This window comes from Anopheles coluzzii, chromosome 2 (genome assembly GCF_943734685.1).
Source record: "Anopheles coluzzii chromosome 2, AcolN3, whole genome shotgun sequence".
Lineage (NCBI taxonomy): Eukaryota > Metazoa > Arthropoda > Insecta > Diptera > Culicidae > Anopheles > Anopheles coluzzii.
The window spans coordinates 32,162,623-32,182,718 of NC_064670.1; the positions used below are offsets into that span (position 1 = coordinate 32,162,623).

The 20,096-nt window shown below is 47.7% G+C and overlaps 1 protein-coding gene and 1 non-coding gene across 3 annotated transcripts; one reads left to right on the forward strand and one right to left on the reverse strand.

Annotated features, from left to right (window-relative positions):
* Window positions 1-1,165: 1,165 nt before the first annotated feature.
* LOC120950320 (neprilysin-4) lies at window positions 1,166-5,422 on the reverse strand. 2 transcript variants are annotated; one of them, XM_040368273.2, is made up of 2 exons: window positions 4,675-5,422; window positions 1,166-4,582 (listed from the first exon to the last, which is right to left on the reverse strand). In XM_040368273.2, exon 2 carries the CDS (start codon window positions 4,354-4,356, stop codon window positions 1,333-1,335), a length of 3,024 nt encoding a protein of 1,007 aa, XP_040224207.2. In that variant the 5' UTR covers window positions 4,357-4,582; window positions 4,675-5,422; the 3' UTR covers window positions 1,166-1,332. The 2 variants fall into 2 exon arrangements, with proteins under 2 accessions (XP_040224207.2, XP_040224206.2); XM_040368272.2 differs by having other exon boundaries at window positions 1,166-4,585.
* A 520-nt stretch (window positions 5,423-5,942) lies between these two features.
* Window positions 5,943-6,014, forward strand: Trnae-cuc (transfer RNA glutamic acid (anticodon CUC)). The gene has a single exon. It is a non-coding gene; the product is annotated as a tRNA-Glu (tRNA).
* Window positions 6,015-20,096: the final 14,082 nt, after the last annotated feature.

The window sequence follows — 20,096 nt, forward strand, 5'->3', positions numbered from 1 at the left end:
GGGTGTGCTGTGTGTTGTAGTAGTGAAACTATTTTGTAAAACACCCAGAGCATCGCGTCTCCCAAATGGGAGGAAACACTTGGTTGGTTGGTTGGCTGGTTGGTTGGATGTTAATTCCGTCGTGTGCATCCGGTTGACGCGGGACTGGTTGTCGTTGGTGGAACAAAAATTTGCTCCGCGAAGATTCGTGCATTTTGGAGACTATTTCTGGCCACAGCCGATGGGCTTGAGCACCTCTACTACGGATGGAACAAGTTGCAATGTAGTGGAATTGATTCCACGGTGCGTCCACACCGTGTGCGTTGCAATGAGCCGTGGACGAGTAGCGTCTTGTTTGGGGAGCTTGTTGGAATTCATTGAATGAGCGAAGGAAATACGTACTCAAGTGGCACCTGCTGGAGAAGGAGGATATTGCTTCTGCTGGTGATATCTTCATTAATTAAAATACTTGAAATCAAACGATATACAAGATATACATCTCTGCGAATTTCCTTCTATATTTCCTGATCAGAGATGTAAATTGGCATATTATTTGATGTTGGGTATCCTTCAGGTACTTACGACAACTAGGGGAATTCCGTAAGGGTTTCACAATTGCATCGGTGAGACACAACTAAACTACTCCCAACGAGAGATGTATGAGCTTCGAGGTCCGAAAATTGCTGACAATTTCGAAGATATCTCCAACTCCAGCTTATCCCCATACTTTGGGCAGAAAGGTATCCCTAAACTAATTGCTTAACCATCACTAATGTGAAATATTGCTCTCAATTCGTTTGTGTGGCGTGCTCACTTCAACAGCACTCCGTAGCGCTACGTGTGGAAAAACGATTCGACCTCGGCGAAATTGATCTACGGCAGATAAATTGGATAACAGTCTCTTACTAGAGAAGCAAGGAGAAGAAGAGGGCAAGCCAAGCCCGGTCCGGGAATCACCGGAGCGCGGATTCTCGGACGGGTTTTGGAATTGATTTCAATTAACTAGTGTCTTGTAGCGGGAGGTTAGGATGGTGACAAGCAGCGTGCAAGTAGCGGAGATATGTCGTTTCTCGCTAGTAAGCGACTACTAGCTAAGGTTTTATTTATTCAACGACACATCTCGCTAGCCATATGGCATGCACATAGAACAGATCAAGTACGATCGATCGAAACGTAACACGCATAGTAGTGTCGTACGCTACACGTTTTTATTCGCATTGCCATCTGATCCGGTCAGGTCAGATGATCCGGGTACCATGAAAATGTCAGCGAGCGTTACAGCAACACAACTTCTTAAACACGGCTCTCCCTTATTTACAAACGTACGCAGCTCAGTCGCCCTAACCCTGCCCTCTACCACACGCTGCACTTGCCGGGCGGGTTCATGGTGCTACCGACCGGGCAGTGATATTCGCGCGCAAAGTCCTCCGAGTTCGAGAGCGTCCCGATCACCCGGAACCGGCCCGGGCTGTGGACGGCCGTCTTCAGCTTGTTGCGCGTCGCTTCCGGCCGCATCGCGCCGCACCAGATCTGGGCAAAGTTGAGAAAGAAGAGCTGCGTCCGCGTCACGTTCAACCCGGGCAGCGTTTCCGCCTCGAGCACGCGCCGATCCGTCTGAGCCGCGAGCCACTTGCTGTACGCCAGGAACGCCTGCTTGATGCCCCCATTGTCGGCAATGTTTTCGCCCTGCGTGTTTTCCCCGTCCAGCTGCACGTCGACCTCGGCGATCCTGTACCTGCCGTACTGCTCCACCAGGCAGGCCGCCCGCTCGTGGAACTCTTCGATCGCGCGATCACTCCACCACCGGTACAGATTGCCGTCCCGATCGAACAGCCGGCCCTTGTCGTCGAACCCGTGCGTTAGCTCGTGCCCAATCACGACCCCGATACCGCCGTAGTTGATCGCCTTCGGCAGATGGCGATGGTAGAACGGAGGCTGCAGTATCCCGGCCGGAAACATGATCTGATTCTTGTTGCGGCTGTAGTACGCATTCACGACGGCCGGAGCGGTGTGCCAGGCCGTCTTGTTGACCGGCTGGCCGAGCTTCTCCTGGTCCGTGCGCCGGATGTGGCTGAGCACGTTCAGCGTGTTCTCGAAGTACCGGTCCGGGTGTATCTCGAGCGTGGCGTACCGGGCGCTCAGCTGCTCCGGATCGAGTATGAAGTCCGGGTAGCCGATGCGCAGCGACATCGCGTTCACCTTCTGCTCGGCCAGCTGGCGCGTCGCCATATCGATCCAGCCGGTGCGGCCGAGAATCTCACGGAACGCGTCCTGCAGCTCATGCGTCATCGTGAGCGTGTCGCGCTTGCTGTTCTCGTCGAAGTAGCGCCGCACGAACATGGCCCCCACCGCCATGCCCATGTTGGCGTTCACCTGCGTGACGCAGTTCTTCCAGCGCGGTGGATTGCGCTCTCGCCCAAAGAGTGCGTTCGAGAAGCGCTGCTTGGCGCCGAGAAAGCGATCGTCCAGATTGTTGATGCGGTGGCGCACGAACCGCCACAGCAGATAGTTGGCCACGATGCGCGGCTCCGTTTGATCGATCAGCTCGACCAGATCGCGCATGTAGCTCATGGCGAACATCACCACAAAGCTGGACCCGTTCACTGGCCGCTCGGTTACGATCGTAAGGTAGTGCGTCCAGTTGATCTGCGGCACTTCTTCCTGCAGCTGGTCCAGCATCAGCTTGCGATAGAGCGTCGACACGTTGTTGCGCTCTTCCGGCGTGCTGGTAATGTTGGCCAGCTGCGTCTCGAACTCGATCATCTCATCCGTCGCCTGGCGGGCGGTGTCGGCCGGCACGTCCAGCAGCCCGATCACCTCCAGCATGAACTGCCGGTACGCCTCGAGATATTTGCGATTGCCGGGTTGAAGGTAGTAGTCGCGCGTTGGCAGCCCGAGTGAGGTCTGATCGAACTGCACAATGTTCTCGTCGGAGTTTTTAATGTCCGGTCCGACCCACTCGACGATCAGGACGTCGTTGTTGTAGCGCCGGAGAGCCGCCGTCAGGTTGAGCCAGTCGAAGCTGGACTCGTCCCAGGTGTGCGGTTCGAGTACGGGCCATCCGCCCAGGCTGTGGAGCAGCGTGCGCAACGGCTCTAGGCCACGCCGCTCGATCAGCTCGTAGTTCATGCAGGACACGAACAGATGGCGTGCCTTCATTTCGGCATCATCGTTGATAAGCAGTTCGCGCTTGCGGCGGACGCGCTTTACCTGGGCCGAGCGGATGATAAGCTTGTTCTGGACGGCACGCCCGGACCGGTTCCGATTCTCCGCCCGGCCACGCTTTCGTACACGATGGAGCTGTTGTTGTGCGGGTCCACCCGTCACCGTCGTCGTTGGCCATCCCGCTGATGCAGCGGTCGTTGTCGTGCTTGTGCTCTTTTTCGTCCCGTCCGGTTGGGAGCGCACGGTTGAGAGCGCATTCTCTACATCAAGCAGACCCGCCGGTTCACCCTCGAGCAGGAGTTGTTTCAGCACCAGATCGAGACTTTCGCGCAGCAGCTCGAACGTGTCCAGTGCGGCCTTATCTTTCGGTATCGGGTTCACCCGATCCCAGTTCCCGCAGGCGTACTGGTAGAAATCGTCGCACGGGTCCGCGTCCGGATCCATGTACTGCTTCATTATGGCGACCTGCGCAGCCCGCACACTCTCCGGGCTGCTGCGGTCGTCGTTCATCCACCCGACGGATCTTCTCACACGGGGCAGCTGCTCGGACCGCTCCACAGCCTTCTCCGTTGCTGTGCTAGGCTGTGCCTGTTCACCTAAACAATCTGCCGGCAGGACACGTCGCTCGGACGGTATGAACGAGGTGCGCACGATGCCCCGCAACAGGCCACGATCGTCCGTGTCGAGGCTCTCGCTCGGTCCCTTCTCCGGAATCGGTTCACAGCGGCGTTCGACATCGTCCGCCGTCTGTTCCGCCCAGTCGATCTCCTCGGTAAGGTGGTTGTTGTTCGTGGTCAGATGCTCCTCGGTGTAGTAGTACCCGAACTCACCGCACCCTTCGAGATCATCCGTCGTCGTTGACGGTTCGGTTAGCTGGTGGCCGTCGCCGGCAAGACTAACCGATCCAACCACCTGAAACCGAGACAACAGCAGAAACAGCAAACCGATCGGAAGCATCGCTGCCGGTATCACGAACAGGAACTTCACGAACCTATACCCCGGGCACCATTGCAGCCGGCCTGTGCGCTCATCGATGCCGAGTGTGCAACCACCGCCGCCGCCGCTGCCGCCACCACCGTCCTCTCCGCAGTTTGGGGCCGGCGAAGACGCCGCCGTCACTGACAACGAACCCTTATCGTGTTTGTTGGCCGGTTTATCGGCACCCAGTTCCATCGCACCTCGGAGGCAGCTGCTGCTAGCACTACACCTCATTACTGCACTGCACTCGTTTGCACATTGGTCATCCGCGGAACAGTGCGCCACTTCACACGACACCGTGTTTCTTTCTCTAGTGATTCTGGAGATCGTTAAATCGCTTATCGTCGCTGGCGAACGTCGTAACTACTTATCTTTTACACCGAACTACTTAGAGCACAGTGTTTCTAAGGCTACAAACTTCCGCTTAAAACACACACATCCGGGGGAACTGTCTGTACTCCTGCTGCAAGCAAAAGCGTGTAGAGAAGAGGAATGTGTCAGCACTCAGTCGCTATCTCGCTGCAATTGACGCCGATTAACGGCCCCGGGTACCTGTTTTGCCTGGTGCGATACGGGACGGCGGTACGTATGCGTATGCGATAGAGGGTTCTCCAGCAGCATCCGAACGCGCCGCGGGAACAGATGACGGTGAGTGCCCGTGATGATCCTCTCTGCCGGGCCGGGAGATGACTGGATGGAGCGCGATCTCGAAATGTGATGCTGCGTGCAGTGTGTATTGGTGCTGTCCGCGGGATAGGACCCACAACTGGAGGGCGTAATAATATCAACAATTCAACAATAACAAACACCCCCCTTCTGACAGCTTGGCACTCAGCGTGATACGGTGGTTGCTAGAGAGGAAGGAATCTGACGAGGGTGAACGCTGTTAACGCGCCATGCCTCTGACACACGCGTACACTGTTGTGTCGTAGTGGCGCGTGTGATGATATGATTTTTTTTAATGATCGATTGAGAATCACGTCAGATGGCGCGTTACACAGCCACTTTCTTAGGCGAGCTGTTAGTGTGTAGAGCGCAGGAAGCCACACCACCGTATCCGCTAAAACCGTGGCATAGGGCAGTGATTCGTGGCGGCAGCAGCAATACGTAAATACTGTTCCCTCACTGACACACACTGGCTCTGTCGATTCCAAAACGGGTTCAAAATCTTCCCCGGTCCGTAAAAGCACTCATACACAGTTACGCGGGGGGCCTGCTACCATCCCCAAAAGTGCGTTCCAACGATCGCCTCAAGCTGTGGTGAGAGACGTCGTCCGTTTTGCGCTTCGCGTTGCTGTTTGATTGAGACTAATTTAAATCAATTTCAAAGTAGCTATTCGCCAAATGACGCCCTCTCGGGGTGAAGACGGTAGCGTTATGCTGTGATAGGCAAGAGGTAGCAGGAGGAAAGCGTCACAGAAAACGCGTGGACAGAGCGCCGAAGACACACACTTTGCTGATACACCAAAGGAGCAACAGTTTTGATGTGTTGGCGAAACATAAGTAAATTTTAACCGATCCTAAGATTAAATTGATTAACAAAAAGTTGCTAATTATTTGTTAAAAATAGTAAACAATGACGTTGAGAAATGCGTTGCAGTGGTTTTTAATGCGTGATACCAGTATGCGGCATTGTAAAGGAATTAGTTTTCAGTTATTTGTATGCTACTTAGGAATAAAACACTATTATGAGTTTATTATGGAGGAAATAGTTGTGAAAAGTAGTCATCATCATGAACAAGCAATAATCTTTTTGTATGGTGTATTAATGCGGCGAAGGCTGTGTTTATATATTGCTTTGAGCAGCTTTCATTCATCAGTCCCATATTGTCTAGTGGTTAGGATATCCGGCTCTCACCCGGAAGGCCCGGGTTCGATTCCCGGTATGGGAAACTCTTTTGCTTTTTTCTTCATATTTGTTTTTTCTAAGACTCTGTTCTATAGAATACTTGTCATGTAAGCATGCTTACGAAAGTTGATATAAAAATTTGTGATTTATTTACTAACAAAATAAGCAAAATATACTTCCCCTGGGATTGCCTTCGCATTCGATGTGTCGTTCCTTTACACAAAATAAAATACAGCAGTGCGAGCAGCTGCAAACAATTTACATGCATGCAGCGTGCATGGACACCATTATAGTTGCAATAGACACAACCACACTACCCTCCTACTCCACGCGCCTTGTCGCAATGCAGCACTCCCACACTATATCCCAGCCGCACCATATGGAGGCGATTACGCAAAACGGAGACAATAGTTTTGCTATGGGCTATTAATAGTAATAGTAAATCCTTAACGCACTTAAAAAAGATGCTTTTTGGTTGTTTGTGCATTATTTGCACGTTGCGTTTTGTGCACCTACAATACTCCCGCCCCCCCCCCCCCCTCCCCTCGGGCGCGATGCGAATTGCTTATGCTTTTGCTTGCGCGCCGCCCCATTCTGGCGGGTGAAACAGATTCCTCAATGAGCGTAATAAATTGTCGCCAATCGAAGTGGCACGCGCGCGTCAATCGGTGGTGTGCGTCGCTAAATATATGCGCAACCGTACGCGCCTCAAACCCTATAATACCATCGCGTTGGGGTAATGTTTTTACGAGCAAAGTGGAAGAAATATACAATCACCGTCCTTCGGGGACCGTGTGTTGTCGTCGTCTAGGATTCCTTTTTGAGCCTAGTGCCGTCCTGCGATTCGTTTGCTTCCTTTTATATCGTAAAATTTTATGTGCAACCATTTCGGTTTTATATCATCGCTTTGGCGGTACGCGGAAAAAAGCAAACGGCATGGGATTGTCCAATGCACATCAAACGAGAGATTGGAGTTAGTACAACAGTTTTATCCGCTCTAAGCAATAGATGAATTCTACTAAAACCGCCATTGTTTGTACCCTCGTTCACGAAACATAAAACGATCACATGATTTAAGAACATGTCCGTTTACACATCCATCCATTTCGTCTACATCCATTGGACACGACCGCCATCGTTGATCGTAACTTCTCGTGCTGCCATACCCGGTCGCAGCAATCACAATTACCCAATTCAGAGTGAAATCAGCTTGAATGGTTGTGTATTATCTTCCGCAAATGAAGCGAAGACGTTTGCTTGATCGTCCCGTGACGCTCCCGGTGGCACAGCACACGACTCGTCTGTCTTCTGGGGGAGGATCACCACCAAGCAGGTTAGGTGGTTCTACTCGTGGAAAGATAAAACAATATATAAACATAGCGAGACTGGCAACATTTATAAGAGCATATGTCTTGTTATGTATGTTTTAGGATTGATTTCAAGTTTTCGTTGTTTCTAGAATTCTTCTGTGTTTTATAAATTTAAACAATGTTATCATAAATAATATATTTTTTAACTCAATCGTTTACTTAATTGTTGTGTTAATTTATACTTGTTTGTGTCTAATCGAATTCTTTTTATACTCCTTTGTTAGTTTTCTTCCGCTTTACTTATATCATCATTTTAACGCTGGATAGCCCCCCATAGTAAGATGTCGCCAGGATTGTGTGACCGGCATGCAAATAGCATTTTGCTCGTTTACCAACCTCACACACGCACTCCAGCCCCACGATCGTCTGCCTCCTCCGACAAACAGGCTTATCATACATCAAGGAGTTGCGAACGACAAAAACCGCGCATCAACTGTTCGGCCAACGGCACCGGCCGGTTGATGGACGCAAAAAGGCGATAAAGGAGGGACAGAAAAAAAAAACCAATCGATAAGCACACGGGGATAGCGCAAATGTTGCCGGTGTGAAAACATAGCTAGAATGAATAAATAAATATGATAATGCAAAAGGGATCGCGCGTAAAGATATTCTTCAAGCACCAGGACAAACCATGAAAAACATAGACAAACGAACGCGATAAAAAGTGCACAATACACACAGGTATCGGAGAAGATGAACACAACACACAGTGCACTCCGGAGTCTATCGCGCGCAGCCAGTAAGGAAAGAACGGATTGCAATGATGAAGAAACAACCAAACTAACATTTCGAACGATGTGTCGGGTGGGATGTCCGGTGTGGCTGGTAAACCGAGAGAGCACGGTGTGGTGACAGGTTTGGTTGATTATTTATTATTCGATTCCAAAGCACTGCACGCTCTGTGGGCGCTTGGAAAGCGATGCGCGGTTGGTAAGCGATAGATGGAATAAATAATAAAGCATTATTTTGTGTTTTTCCACAAGGTTGAAAGCAAATGTATTGATGCAGGAAGGGAAGGAAGGATTACGTTGTGGAGAGGGGGTGTGTGTGTATCCTTTGAGGGTCGCGGTGGAGGATTAAGTTTCTTCGTGTGTGGACTGTTGGATCCCGTCCCGTATAAAGAAGGATTACATTAAAATCGCGCTTTGCTTGCCTGCCAGTTTTGTTTGTGTTTTTAAACTACGATAATGATTTGCTCCTAAAGCTTCTCTAACAGAATACACAAGAATAAGGATAATGTTGAACATTTGTATTTACTGCTGCACGAAAATTTTGAGTACATGATTCATTATGAGCATACTACCAAACATTTCAGTTTATGTAGACCATTTAAACAATCCTCAAGGAAAGCGATACATTCCTATAGTTTATCGATTAAGACACGGTCTAGCCTGCTGCCTTGAAATGTGCGAAATGCTCCCAAAACTAAGCTCTCCATGCATGAATTACTTTCCATTTTAAACTTTACCCATTTGCGCACCCGAAAGGAAAGCAAACGTGAGATTATCGATCAAACAAATATGTTACGAATCGAATAGCGCGAAAATGAAAATATTTTGAGTTGGGCACCAAACGAAAGATTATTTAAATCTCCAACGGTACGAAATGTAATTTTCAATTTATTAATAGGATAACAATATCCTTTATTGCCATTTTCCGATAATTTCACGCAAATGACAGTGGATAAAGAGCTACATTTGACGAAATATCATGTTTTTTTTCCATTAAAACACATATCGGTTGATGCATAAAACTGTATGTTTTAACTTGGTCCTGTAAGAAATATAACAAAACAAAAAATCTCACTTTCATGTTTACCCGTAATCACTGCTTTACACCGGTGCATCTCTACCTACCAGATGCATCCGGTTTCCCTTTTCTTTAAACGGGCACACATCACGTGCCGGTACTGCTGCTATCAACCGAGCAAACCCTGCTCTCCCAAATTACCTTGTAAAAAGGGCTGGTGGGTGTTTCCCTTATTTTTTTTTGTGTTGCATTCACATTTCACAGCACCCGAGCAGTGATCGCGGAACGTGATCGCATTTCGACGCGTTTTTGCAACCTACATTCCGCCTGGTATGAATCACCTCCAGCCACACGCTGCCTGACCCTCGCACTATACTGCCTCGTGATGCCAGCCGGGGATGGGGAGGCACCAATGCGTCACGGGTGTGAAAAGGGCGTGAAGGTTAACCTCCGGAAATGCATCCATTTATGAATCGATGCATTTGTCGCGCGCTCTGAAGATAAGACGGTGGGTGTACTCACTGCGGGTCTCATCGTTGGCGGTCGATCGCGTTTTTGTGATGATCACCGCCGTGATGAACGGAACGATGAAGTGCTCAAGTTGCCTAGTGTGATGAATGACACCTGGTAGGAAAGGTAGCGACATACACACGTTCTTAGGATTTGTCCCTTTTTTATTACATAAAAAACCCTCTTTCTTGAAACAATCTTCACACGAGGGTGTCAAAAATGGGATTAAAACGTACAGAGAAATGGTTCCCGCTTTGTCAGTCGCCCGGGTTCGGTGGGTGTAATCTTTCATCCGGATGCAATTGAGAGGATCAAAAATGTGTTCCGATTGCAGGAACAACAGCGGATGTTTTGATTGTTTTGCTTAATATCCGGCCGTGATGTTGGCACGGGGTGCAATTTGTAAAGCTTAAGTGTAAGTAAACAGTTTTTTTTAAATAAATTTTAGAAAATTTCCAGTTCCTTTCTTAGGGATGATGGTGAAAAATGGTATTGGACTACATTAAGTATGATATCAATTTAAGCATGTTCGAAGAGAGCAACTTTCTCCCAATACTAAAAAATAGCTCATCATTAACGCATGATGCGCTTAACATCTAGAGTTCTGGGCTAAGCCTAAGCTTCCCCCAGCACCCGTAGAAAGTTGATGCTGCGTGGTTCACCTCCCAAGAAGAATGGTGTATTGGCTGAAGATGCGTACCATCATGCTTGCCACACGGTTGTACCATCCGATACCTGTACCGATTAGAAGCCTGTGCAACAAACTCCGGCAGCCACCGTGGCGTTCTACCCGTACGAAGGCGGCTTCCGATTACTCGGGTTAGATTTAATTTATTGCTGGAAATAAATTAAGCACCCCTTCGGCCACTGCACTTGTTTGGTGCGTTGGGTTGTGCGGGCTAAAAGGAAGAAAGCAGCAAGCATCGTTGTAGCTTTTGTCGAGATTTTATCGCATCAAAGTCTGTCGTCCCTTATGCTCGTTTTTACCTGCTGATCGCACTCCGGCTGCCAATCAGACGGCGGGCACGAGCTCTGGAGATGGCACGAGCAACGGTAGATACCCAGTGTTCTTGAGTAAGTATGTATCCAATCTACTGGGAAAAGCTAAAATTGGGGATGAAGAGTGCTCTTGTGACGGTACTATTGATGGGCGCAGTCCTTGAACAGTTGTTTGCGTGCTGCAATGTTACGCGCGTTCTAGCCGTCCGAGAAGCGCTATAGCTGGTTGTTTGTTTACGAACACTTCTAACTGCTGTGTGAAGGATCACTTGCCGTGTGGCTCGAGCCGAGAGCATCATCAACTATCAAGCGGTACTTTCCCTCCAGCTGCATCTCGTAGCGGTACCAGGGCTTGTGCACCCGTCGTCTAGGCATTGGGTCAGCTCAATCAAAGTCAATTGCTGCAAAACGGGCGAGTGTGAAGAAACGGTTACACAAAATGCTAGGCACTGGCCTCGGTCGGCAAAAGCAGCACGGATTTCGCCTTTCTTATTAGTTTTATTTAGTGTAGCGAACGTCTTCTAATGTGTAATAGCATTAAAATAAATCTACACCGAGGTGGTACCCATCGGCGGGAGACAATTGAAGCCAATTGATTTGAATGGCCTGGGCAAGGTTTCCCCACAGAAACATCGATTCAACTGGAAAATTGCCCCCCTTCCCCTCCGGTCGTGGCGCAACCCGACAGATGCATTGGAAAGGTGGTTGCGTGCATATTGTGCTAATGCTTGGGAGGGGAGGCGATGAGGGTAGTAGTACAGCATAAGACCACGCCGTATGTCGTAAGATCAAGTATTGTGCGTTTTGTTTATGCTGTGTAATGGCAGTGGCATAAGGCACTGTGTGCCTGTGTGCACGATAAAGAAAGTGCTTCCCAGAATCAACACAAGATGCTGCATTGTTTGATGCAAGAAATTTTACATTTATAAAGAAAACGAGGCATAGAGATGGAGAGAGACAAAGCATCTACCATCTGGATAAAAGAAAGCGCAACGTAATACAGTGTTGCAATACTGCGCTGTTGCTGTTGTTGATCTTTCTCAAACAATGTTTTACAATGCTGTCTCGCTAGTGCTACAGTGGCTACCGCATCCTACACCCCGCCACTGAGCACGGTAGCTGCTGCGGTCCTGTTAAGATGTATATTTTACTGTCAAACATCGGAATCGATCGTAAAACAGTCCATAATCAAAACATTCTGACAATCTAATAAACGATTTATTTATAGCGTAACTTAAGAAGGAACTCTCCAACAACACAGCAGCACTGCCGGAGCACGCCGAGAAACACGATCGTTCGTTGTTTTATCACCCCGCATGTCCAGGTCGCACGCATGATAATTTCCCTTCCCACGAACGTGTCTCGATCACGGCGGTGCGGTTTGGCTAGAATATTGAGGTAGAAAATAGTAATAAAGCAAAATTGTAAGGCGGCTCGCGCGAACCGGCACGCACGCGAGAGAGGATCGTAAAATCCGTCACATTTAAGGATTTATGGTCCCCCGTTTCGGTAGGGACCGATAGGACCGCGAGAGCGATAGCGTTACGCGCCCGCCACCAGTGTGCATTGATATTCGATCATCGACGTAGTGCGTTCGGCGGAACGAATGCTTTATTCGTTTCGGATACGGTGAGGACAAATTTAATGGTTCGAATGGCTGGTGGGGAAGATTTGTTTCCGTTTTTTTTTTATTCTTGTCCAAATCCGGTTCGTTTTTTTCGCTCTTTTCCCAACGATCGAAGTAATCTGGAGTGGTGTCCCGAGTGTGTGGTGTCCCGTTTCCGGTGGATCCGTCCCGTGCCGGATAAAAAGGGAAACAAAATCATGTGGAACAGCTCGTTCACCACGTGCCCCTGTCAGATGGCAGGGGAAAACAGCTCAATTTCTTGCATGTGTAACAGCGAGGGGCGTCTCGTGCGTCTTGTGTGTGCAAGATGGCGTAAGCGAAACTCTCGCTCAATCTCTCTCTCGCGCCCCCTTGCGTCAAGATGTACTTATGCAAACAAACATACAGTTCGAATACCCGCTAGACTGTATTCTACACGCATCCTCAGAAAGTATGTGGATAAATTTACTATAGTCAAACTGTTCCGGAAACGTACATCCACGCACATACAGGGGCAGCAGTACTGTTTGTCTGCCCTCGTTCAAGGCTCTACGGGGAGTTTGGTGCGTTGATAAATTGTTTCTTTGCTTTTTACAACATTTGGTATTTGGGTGCTGTAGAACAGTGAATAGACGATGGTTTGCAACGGAACTATGGCGAAACAGCATTAATTTAATTTCAAGAATCAAATCAAGTCAAATTTTCATTTAAAAACTGTTGGGTTGAGTATTGAAAAGTCCTTAAAATTGGAATGTTATTATCGGAAGCATCTTCATGCAATATCGTTAAAATGATGTTTGCATATAACTGCTTATATGAATACATCACAACATCCCTATGTTTCTTCCAGGATCATCATCTCGATCATGGGAAGTGCTGCGCCTCGAATCGAAACATTAGCGGCAGGTTGATGCGTGACTTGCTTGGTGGTGAAAAAAGAGAAAAAAAAGTACCTCATCAGCCTTTGATCTCTTAATACCTTGGTGGCTCATCATCAACATCGTCAACATCTTGCCATGCGTCTTGGCCACACATACTCTACAGCTCCAACCGACCGCCATCTGCAAACCGACCGGGACCGATCATCGTTTGCTTGTGTGTATGCATTAAGCAAACAACAACCATTCCGTTTCATCTTCAATTGCGCGCGAGCGCACACGCGTGCCCTGATGGAGTTCTTCCACCATCCATTGCTCGACCCAAGGGACCGGCTGGACGACAAATAAGAAGAAGCAATGTTGGCGGCATCACAGCATAAGTTTTTAATAAAAATACGAACTCGAGCGTGCGCGTTCCGTCAACAATGCGCCTCCTTTCATCTTACGCACAGGAACATTGGAGAGTGGTCGCGTGGCCATCGTCGTGCCGGTGTCCATGATGATTTCTGCTTATGATAATTTTGGTGCAAATTTCCCAAGAAACACTGACCATTTGCGATAGGAGATAGGAGGCTGTCCAGTAAGTGGTGGCGTGGTTTTATTTGGCTTGGATGAATGTTTCACAAGTTGGGAGAAGTTTTTATGTTCCTGGAATGCTCACCCAACGAACCAGACATCCACCTGAAAAAAACAATTTGAGAAGTCACAGCGTACAAGTGCATTTCCTGCATTTCTAAACCCATCTCACATCCATCCAGTGGAATTGCTCCTTGTAAGGCGGTCTACCAACGGTTAGCTCAACATATTAGTATGCAAACCCACGAGCCAATGGTCGAAAAATATAAAATTCTACCCCGAAAAGATAAACCCCGAAACAATGATCAGGTGTGGGAGCGCGAGTGTTCCGAAGCCGGTTGATAAATTAAAATCAAATAATCATAAACATGAATTATTAATCAAACCGACGAAATGGAAAGGAAATACGTTGGTGAAATGTTAATTGTGCTGTGGGCGCTTAACCGGCGGAATATGGAGGTTCCAAATCCCGGCTCCCTGACACTGAGGCGCAGGAGGAGTAGAGCCAACAAGTGTATCCTGTACGCCGTGTCTAACCTTGGGTAGTTTTTTGACGCCACCCCCAAAAATGACGGTCCTGGTCGTCATCCACCGTTGGCTCAATAAGCATCTCCCGCCTCGGCTGGGGCCGTTTGGGGTACATTTGTCATGGCGTGTTTCTTGCGCGCGCGACAGAGCATTCCCGACCACCAGAACAAGTGCAGCGCGCAACTGTGTGCGGCCAATTTGTTGACCCTGACAAACGGGCGCTGTGCACATTAATTTCCTGTTTTCCTCTTGTTGCTCTGTTTGCAAGTGTGTCTTGGAGGTGCCATTTTGCGGAGGTGTTACACGACACACAATCCGCGTGCATGTGAGATGAGACCGTTTTCAGATGGCGCAACCGTTGTGGAAGGGCAACTGGCAAAAGTACAGCGCTGCCTTGCCCGGTGGTGTATGTCTTCCAGGTGGGAGGCACTATATCCGTTAGGAAGACGGGCGTGTGGAGTTGCTGCATGAAATAGCCGCCTTAAAACGCGTCTCCGTGCGGGGTGTTGTACATTGTTGTACATCAGAATCGGAGGTAGTGCGCTGCCAGAAGGTGACGATGCTCATAAAATAGGTTAAAACGTCGTTAACCAAAAACGGAGGAGGCCTTTCTTTCTCCTCTATTCTTGTATGAGATCACACGTCGGCTTGGACGCGTTTTGGATGTTTTCGAGTGGGTGAAGGTGGCAGAGAATTTAGCTCGCAGGCAAATTTGAAAAGTCCAAAAAATGCTGAAGGTAAATTATTTACCCGAAGCATAAACTTTTTTCGGTGGACACCGTTAGCAACAGTTTTAATCACATCCACGCGAAAGGTTGCCATCGAGTTCTCGTCGTTTATGGTCACGATATATCCCGGGCGACACAGGTTCGCTCTTCCGAATAAACGTTCCGCACGGTCTCTGTCACATTGGACGACCACTGATGTTTATACGGTGGACCCACTGGAAGATGATGCGTCACAGAGCGGTGTACAGGCGGTCCCCGAGATACACGGTACCTCTTATACGCGGATTCGGAGATACGCGGTTTTCTAAATTTGACAATTCTTTGAGCAAATTGTACTGATTTGACACATCAATTGCAAATTGCCAAATAATTTCCGTTTTGATCGAATGTTAAAAACTATTTCAAAAGGTTTAAAACAGTTATACTCAGTCAGAATCATATCAAATAGTTCATAAAGTGACTAAAACCGCCCCCTACTTGCAAAATTACACGAAAATTTCTGATATTTTAGCTGGAAATCACGAGATTCGACTTACGCGGAAATTCGAGATACGCGGTATTTTGCGGCCGTTTTCGGTCCCCATTAACCGTGTATCTCGAGGACCGCCTGTACTCTGTTTACTTCGACGAATTGGGCGCTCCCCTCCAGCACGCCAGATGACTGTAAACAGTTGCTGGGAATCTGTGCTTCCTCCCACTACCGGGGCGGCACTACTGACGATCGGCGGCCGGAGAGTCACCGGCCAACGATCAAACCATCTACGGTGCGTGGTTGCGTGTTTGCAGGCGCGGCAAGCAAGCAAGAATCGGAAGTTTGATGGATGGGAAATGAATTTGTGGAGGAAATAAAAGTATTTAAGTGATCACATTACAGGCGCACTGGGGCGCAGGTTTGCTTTACCGGGAATTTCGATACAGCTGTAGACGGATCAAAGTAGACTGCGGTGGCGGCAAGCGATGGTTAGGCTAGGTCCCTGAGTTCGTATCTGCTTTCATCAGTTTCTTTCTCACAGAGCGGGGAGGTTAATATGCGTGTACTCTAACTAAAAGAGCGATGGTTTCTACGAAATTCTTGATCGTATGAAGTGAGAAAGTGTGTTTTCTAATCTTACAACCACAAGAAGCCCGAAGACAACTGCCGGCCGCGCGGGCGCAACTTCGGCGTGATATGGAATAAACGTTTTAAAATAACATAAAAATCAAAACCGGAAAACTTGCTCTTACGAGATGCGCCTTAATGCTTCTGTGACGATTTGAACGCATTACAAGAGTGCTAAAATACCACAATCGCTAAATCATCAGTACAATTGCGAAATAAAAAAAAAAAAAAAAAAAAAAAAAAAAAAAAAAAAAAAAAAAAAAAAAAAAAAAAAAAAAAAAAAAACTATGCTTCACATCACAGAAGATTGTCGTTGAAATGATTTATATATTTTTTATTGTTTCGGGTGGGATTTTTCTTTCTTGGTACATTAATCTTAACCCTCTTGTTCAAGGTTAGAAGGTCACTTTTACCATCAATGTAATTCAGCTTCAAATTGAAACACGATTTTGAATTGCACGAGTACCTAACAGTAGCCGCGAACATGTTACTCTGCCCAGCCTCTAACACTTGCTACATTGAAATAATCTAAAAACTGAAACGGCCTATCAAATACATGCATTACTGACCCCGGTGCATGTTGTGCCACCAAATATCAGTAGAGGCTTTTTTGTAAGCATATTTCATTGTATTGTGCAATATTGCCATTGTTTTAAATTTACATAAAAAAAGAATAATTTCATATTTTTTAAACTCCTTTTCATTCTCCATTCACTGTACAATCACACACTCATAATCAACAGACAAAATATTACCCAAAACATTGCCTGCGTCGTCTTGCCGCACATACTCGCTCGCATTGTGGTTTGACAGTCGGCAACGATCCAATAATGAGAATGATGGTAGCCGCTTTCTGCCGGTTTGTACCTCCCAGAAGCTTACCCTTATCCCATCTATCATTCCCACCACCGCACGACCACTTCACCTGTCATCTATGCGCGGCTGCGTTTAACTCATGACTAGTGTGCCGCAGGCACAACACCCTACCCACTGTAGTGCCATACGGTACTTTAGGCAACGGGAAACCACTCACTCAGCCAGAAGTGCATGCATCCCTTTCGGCGGTATGCGGGAGTAGCGTATCGCTGCCTACATCCTTCCATCACCAGCAGTTACTACAACTATAGGCGACCGGAAAGATACTCGTTTCACAAATTGAAATCTTCTCGGGCATTGCTTTACAGAGGATCGTTTTTCCCCCTCTACTTTCTAAATAGGACTTTCCGTCGTCCCTTGAACATCCTCCCCTTGTTGTGGTTGTTGAAGGTTATAATTATGATTTTTCCACCCACACGCATTGTTTCCTTTATTGCTGTGCAAAGCTGTGAAGGGTGTCAGATGTGGCCGTGTTGTGTACTAAAGCATGACAACGAATTAATATCGTTTCCTTCGTTTGTTCGTTTGTTTTGTACCGAGCTGGATATGGTGATTGTCAAAATGGAACAGATTTATTGCCTTCAGCAAGTGTTGCAAGTGTCCTGCAGGAAAGGGAAGTAATTTCATGACGCTTAATATGCGTCCAAATATTTAGAATAGACAAGTAAGTAGTAGTTTCGAACATGAAATAGAAATTCATTTCAAGCAATTCAAACACAAGCCTATCAGACATTCATCAAGCTATTACAATCTGCACCAAAACAAATAATCTTTCTAATCCGTGCCCTCAAAAAAACCTCCACAAAACAATGCCGAAAATGTAAACAAACCCGAACTCGGTGGACAGGTGTCACAACGCTGTGTAGCTAACGGGTGGCCTCATTTTCGACGTGCCTCGGATGCACCCAAGAAAGCACACTTCCTGCCCACGCTGCGCTGCCATCCGCCGGCATACGGCGCGTAGTGCATATCCGGGCGCGACGATGATTATGCTTGCACCCAGCACGCAGCAAATGGAAATAGAAAATCTAAATTCCATCATTTCCGTCGCCCCTGTCAAGTGCGATTAGGCAGTGCGCAGTCGTTTGTCACTGGCGGTCGGGCGCGTTAGAAACCAAACTTAAAGTCCAACGCTTAACCTGCGCACGCTGGTCATGAATGGTTCCGGAAATGGTACGGAATGAGGTGAGAAAAGTAAATGCCAGTAAAGATTGGGACGATTCGAGCACGAGCTATAGTGGGAAATGTGGGTGAGAAGCAACAACCAAACGTGATGAACCGCGCCGAACAAACGAAGTTGACGATGATGATGATGATACAAATCGTTATTCAGCGTCTTGTGGACGATGGGCGGAAATCGCTTGATTCGATGTCACAAACAGTATTTGGGTGCGAAGCGATTGACGGACGCGCTTTTGTTGCTGGTTTTTATGTATATTTGGTGGGGGTGGACTATACAGGCTTTCTGCTCTGACCATTCGAGAGGGAGGACAGCCGATGGGTTTGAAGTGTAAGCCGTTCAACGCCATATTGGTACGGCGGGACGACAAAGAGCAGCGGATTTGACGGGTCGATATTTTTGGAACCAATTAGACACTGAATTAATGAAGCATAGGCATCTCTCAAGTTATTTTATGCAGCTATAAGAATCTTGTTCTAAGCGGCTGTAACTATTATTAATTGTATGTGGCCAATTCCAACTAATGCAATCATTAAGATTGCCCAAAACGAAGGTTTATTCGAATTTGCATTTTTGAATAATATACGCTCAATTGTATTGTACTAGAACGCATCTTTAACCGATTTTACATAAAGAAATCTACAATTATTTGTATACACAACAGCCATGTACAACGGGGAAAGGTCTTATTTTAATCAAAACACTACTAAAACAATCTTTTAACGATTTATTTTCATCCGAATCTGATTAATCATGCAGCCATCTACCACCAACATCGTTCAACAAACATAAAAATGATATGTTTGAGTATAAATCTAAAATCTGGCAAACAAACCCAGCCTACAACGTTTCCCTCGAGCTGCGAAGGATGCCAGTAGTAGATTCAAAATCTCTATTAAAAAAACCATGTTTCACCATTGCTATTCGTACCGTACTTCCGCAGCAAAACACTTCATGTTTTCGTATTGCATAAACCACCGTAAATCATTGGCCCGGTCCCGTCATTTGCCATAAATAACATTATTATTCGGCCCAGAAGTAGTGCCACTGGCTGTAGTTTCCCGTGCACTAATTTATGATCGCCGAACCCAAACCAAAAAATCGGTTGTTTAAACGGACGAAGGGATGTTTTGATAGCAGCAGCAGCAGCAGCAGCAACAGCAGCATCGTGGCGTGGCCTGTCCACGCATCACCTAAACCCCTTCAGACCAGCGTTCCAGGGAGCACACACTCACCAGTAGTGGTGGAGTAAGCAGCTTCACTATTCAAATTACCTCGCCACAAAAATGCACAAAAACATCGACACTAATTTGACCCGTATTGCCGGCAAGATCCACTAATCGGCCAAAGATCGCGGCAGATAGGCAGAGGGAGGCACAGCTTGCGATGGTCGCAGCCAACATCTGGAAAGGATTTTCTTCCGCTTCGGGGGTGCGAGCGTCACATCGCTAATTGCTGGTCGCGGTAGGAAGGAGCACCGTGGAACGCTCGCAGCTCACGCGTCCAATCGGTGGTTAAGTGCAAAATTTATGTTGACAATTCCGGGAAATCCGGGAAGGTCCCGCGGGTCACCGAAAATGGTGCCAAGCGTGTTTACCGAATTTCCGAAACGTGTTGTCAGCGACCCCGCGGGGCTGAGATTGATTACACTGTGGGGTGTTTCGGGCAGGGAAACTGTGGGGAGAGTGGTTAACTTTTCACTGATCATACAGTCGTGTGGTGTGTGTGTGTGTGTGTGTGTGTGTGTGTGTGTGTGTGTTTGTATGTGTGCCCGATTAGGGAAGGAAAGAATGAAAAATGGGAAGAATAAGCAGCACACCGAGTGTTGGCAAGCGATGTAAAATTGTCTACGATCGTGCTCCAGATGTGCCTGCATCGCTGCAGGTTTGTGATTTGAGAGGGATGGAAGACCGGGTGGGGATGGTGTGGGGAGCCGTAAATCGTGTACACACGCATGCACCATGCACGTTGCACCGGTTGTTGATGCAGTTGGCACGAGAGCAACAGACGGTAGCGTAAGGAGCGT